The following is a 4,553-nucleotide window of genomic DNA, read 5'->3' as shown; positions in this document are numbered from 1 at the left end:
CACAGAGCAATTGCCAGAGTTCTTTTCTATCATGCATAAAGCCCAAGATCAATTACCAGAAATAAAAAACAGAAAACATTCCACTTATTCTTAGACACAGAGACAGAGACAGAGAGAGAGAGAGAGAGAGAGAGAGAGAGAGAGAGAGAGAGAGAGAGAGAGAGAGAGAGAGAATCAGGACCAAACTGTTCATTTTAAAAAACTACAACTTGAATGGCTTTATTTTTAAATTCCCCATGTTTTCGGATACCTCATACTGATTTTTCTAATTCCACTTTACCTTTTTTTCCTCATCAGAAATTCAATGACACCACCTCAGTCTTTCTTTCCCCAAATACTGAGAGATACAAACCCACCCCTTGCTCTCCCGGTTTCCCACAGAATATCCAACATGAGCATGACCTGTCAAGAATATGTCTTAAATTAATGAAGAGACTCAACAACAAAGCCAAACCCTGAGGTTTGGTGCCAGAACCCGAATGCTGCTGCAACTGGATGACCTTTCCTCCACTGGCTCTTCATGAAGGACAAGAAAATGTTTCTTAGGTGTCATACAAAAGGAATATTCAGGACAGTCAAACCCTCTCCTATCAGTTTCCCTTTTCTTCAGTTTCCTAGAGAAAGAGAATGAGCAGCCCTAAGATACTGCACTCTTAGACTGAGCATTTCCAAGCCCTGGGACAGATATAATTCAAGAGGAAGCCAAACAGCCAAACCCTTATAATGTCACTAAAAATAAGATAAAATACCCCTTCCCTCTTCTTCAGCTCCAAACATGGAGAACAGTCTTGCCTGTTTATGTTCACCCAGTAAAACCAATATTTAAGCAGCCTTAATAAGGCACTTCATATCATTAAATGAGACCATGGCCCTGAAGCAGATTCTCAGCGGAAATTAATAAGATCTGACTCCTGGTTATTTCCAGTGGGATGTCTGTTGTTACTATCTATATCTATTAATGTCATCACAGAAGAGCTGCTTATTATAACACATCTCCTCTGGGAACCATTGGGTGTTTTAATAATTATCGCATTATTTATCATTCACAGAGAGCAGAGAAAGCATTCTATCTGTGCAAGACCCTTTTTATTACAAGAAGGACAAAACCAAAAAACATTTGGCCAGGAAATGCACACCCTCACCCCATCCTCAGCCCAGATCTCTGTGGGACTGAGAAAGACAATCCAGATTGGCTTTTGAAGCAGACATGCACTTCTGGTTTGCTTATACGTGCTTTCAACTTATCTATATATCTACAAGTTTTTCCTTTAAAAACTCATTGATCGGGATGGGGTGACAAAGAGGGATTTTGTGGGCAGTTATTTTAAGACCTGGGTTCTCTTCCATAGTGATACTTGATGGACCTCCTCCAGGGACTTCAAACATCCACAATGGAACCTGATGGACCTCCTCCTACAACAACCAAACCCTGGGATTAGTAGTCCCCCCAGTTTTATGCTAAAGCAATCTGGGGATAGTTACAAGGGAGGAGGGTGGGTTTAAAGGGACAAGGAGATGAGTGGGATTGGGGTCCATGATGAGAAATTCACAAAGAATCAATAAAGATAGAGGGGCAGAGAGAGGGAGGAGGAGGGGGAGAGGGAGGGAGGGAGAGGGAGGGGAAGGAAGGGGAAGGAAGGGAAAGGAAAGGAAAGGAAGGGTAAGGAAGGGAGAGACAGAGAGAGAAGGGAAACTGATCATGAGCAACAACAACACAACCATCCTAGGCAAATCAAGATTCAGCCTGGGAAGGAGGAAGCCTTTATGCAGTAACTGTATGTGAGCTGCACAACTGGTTCTGGTGAGAAGACAGGGTAGGGTTTGCTTGTTAGGTCAGGAGGAGGAAAGCTGTAGGGAAGGCTGTGGAATAGGTCTTGGGAAGCATGGGAACAGTTTCAACTCTAAATGCAGCACTTCTCTCCTGAAGCTCTGATTGCTCACTGCTAGTGATTGTCAAGGCACTAACTCGGGACCACACAGACTTTAAAAAACACTAACTGACACCTAGGAGTGCACGTTCAGGAACTGAATGTCAGGCAAATATCAGAATGCTGGGATTGTCTCACAGAAGATCAAAAGCCTCTGTCTAATATCATCCATGGTCATTGCAGGGCAAAAATAAAAGGATCTCAGAAAAGCAGAAGGAAGGAAGGGCCAAGCATTCATCAGCAAGCCAGTGCCCCTAAAGAAGCACAGAGGCTCTAGAAAGCTTAAACACTTTTTCCTAATTGGAAAAAAAAAATCCCTTGTGAATGGTTTGTTTTAAGGAAGATTTGGGACATTATTGTGCCAGGCTGAACTTCTAGCTTGCATATGAACCTTGCATGTCATTTCGTTGTGATAAAGCCATCTCTATGTGATCCACTGTTCCCTTTGGAGCAATTCTTAGTACCCGACCCCACTTTATTTCACTAACCAGCTTGCAGTCTCCTTGTGTCCAATCTGTTCTCTGTGGACACCCAGTCCTCTCCAACAGAATTTTGATGAGGCTTTGTGGATGGTTGAGGGACCAGTGGTCACCAGCAGAGAGGACCCTCAGAACTTCTAGCAGGCCTTGGCTCCCAGCTCTGCTGTTATTCTGAGTGAGGGTTTTGCTGGTCTCAGTAGAGGAAACGAGGCTGAGGGAGTGGGACAGTAGGATCATCCACGCTGAAAGATTGGTCCAGAAGCACATGTCCACTCTTGAGCTTGAGTTGCGTTGGGGGTGAATGGGAGGCTTCATGCAGGACAAATTTACAACCAGAGGGTTTCCTGTGGTAGAAAAGGGAAAATAAAGACTTCAAGACTTTCAACATGTTTGAAATGACTCACTAATTGGGTGCCTGGGCCAATTTGCAACAACAGGGGATCTGCATGCCACTTATAACCCCAAAGACCAGGAAACTTCCTACCTCACAGTGGGCAGGAAACTATGCCTGCACTAATCAGTTAAATGGTTAAATGAGGGTGCACTTTCCATGTCTGCAGCCAATGCCTGGCCCAGGACCCAGAGTGAGCTGCAACACCATTACAAAAAAAAAAAAAAAAAATCTGTGCAGTCAGTGGAGAAAATTAAAGAGAAAATTTCTTTTAACACACTTCCAATATCACACTGAGTCAGAAGCCTTTGAAGAGGACAATGCCCTAGAGAAAAGTAGTGACATTCAAGAAACACTAGTTAGTTTTTAGCTTAATAAAACCATCCACCAAGACACTGGAGAATGAACTATCTCTGAAAAACTCCCAGACCCCAAAAGGATAATAAATCTACTTACCCAATACTCCCTGAAAGAATGGGAAATCACCTTAGAGTCTATCAGAATTTTTGGAGAAAACTAAGTCTTGAATTGATTGTTTAAGGAGTCCAAAATGTTAACAGCGTCTCTTGTAGTATCCAGAGACGATCCAGTAATGACCTCCAGGGTAGTAACAAGATCCTGAGATTATCCTTATAGCTTAAACAACAGTTTCAGACTCTTATGCTAGCATTTTAAAAAGAGACATAGTGACACAGACGTTTCTAAACACATCACTTACCTCAAGAAAGAGAAATAGTTGTTTATCTCAAGCTCCCTGGGCCTTTAAATTTCGGAGAGCATTTTGTGGTCCCACAGTTCTCCGTTTTAAAATTCCTTAACTGTGTGCTGAGAGCTGGAGAGGATTATTTCAGCCCAGAGACATTTCTAGTTGCTATGGAGAGAGCTGCTCAGACGGTAAGAATGAAGGTGGATGAATGCAGACAGTTGCTGGCTGACAGATTTGCAGGATAATCAAATAATGTGGTTGAGGAATTATCCTTTCATATCAACATTTAGCACAGTATTTTAAAAATTATCTACAGTCATTTGCCTTCCAAGGGACAGAATCTAGATAAATAAATAAATAAATAAAATTCTACCTACAAAGTGAAAGAGATCATTGTTTAACCCAGGCTTAAACCAAGAGTTGACAGAAAGATTGACCCTTTAAAACTTTGTTTCACAGCTTGCAAGTATTTAAAAGATGCAAGGATTTTATAAATAATGGTTTAAAATAAAAGTACTTAATGAAGGAAGGCACTTCTAACCTGAGAAGAAGTAGATACAAATGGGGGACTTGTGCCAATCACCCATTGTGTGTGTGGAAACTGGGTATAACTGAGATAACCAGGGTTCAATTTAACTACCCATTGTGTACATAGTTTTGTCTCGAATGTCAAAGAAAAGGACTTGACATTTTCTTTTTCTCATAAGCACCATGGTGACAGTAACTAAGATAAAGGCTAGACTCACCTGAGAAGCAGGGAATTAGACCAAAGTTAAGACAGTCAGACTGAAGGTTAAGCAAGGGCTGAGAAACCAGGAGGCTTTGGGCTTTAGACTACAAGACATTGGACCAAGACACTCCCTAAAGGCATGTGCCCATCACCTGTGGTGGTCCCTCCAGTAGGAACTACCATGTAAAAGGCTTGGGTAATCCAATAGCAAGAACTTGGTTAAAAGGCCATTAAAGAAATAATAGTTCACTACTTATGCAATATAGCTGGTCTTAATCTCTTCATTGATTAGTCCCATTACAAGGAACACATCAGATCA

The 4,553-nt window shown here is 41.8% G+C and overlaps 1 protein-coding gene across 3 annotated transcripts in view; it reads right to left on the bottom strand.

Annotated features, from left to right (window-relative positions):
* Positions 1–3,618, bottom strand: part of Slc39a12 (solute carrier family 39 member 12) — a 104,103-nt gene extending 100,485 nt beyond the window's left edge. The window contains exons 1-2 of one of the 3 annotated variants that reach the window (XM_021156381.1): positions 3,517–3,618; positions 2,417–2,751 (exon numbers count right to left, since the gene is read on the bottom strand). In XM_021156381.1, coding sequence (XP_021012040.1) covers positions 2,417–2,722 — 306 coding nt within the window. In that variant the 5' untranslated portion in view covers positions 2,723–2,751; positions 3,517–3,618. Of the gene's footprint in view, positions 1–2,416; positions 2,752–3,254; positions 3,337–3,516 lie in introns of those variants that run through there. The other 2 variants (XM_029469894.1, XM_029469888.1) reach the window with 2 other exon arrangements.
* Positions 3,619–4,553: the final 935 nt, after the last annotated feature.

This window comes from Mus caroli, chromosome 2 (assembly GCF_900094665.2).
Source record: "Mus caroli chromosome 2, CAROLI_EIJ_v1.1, whole genome shotgun sequence".
Classification (NCBI taxonomy): domain Eukaryota; kingdom Metazoa; phylum Chordata; class Mammalia; order Rodentia; family Muridae; genus Mus; species Mus caroli.
The sequence above is the reverse complement of the archived record's forward strand: the minus strand, read 5'-3'. Positions and strand labels throughout refer to the sequence as shown.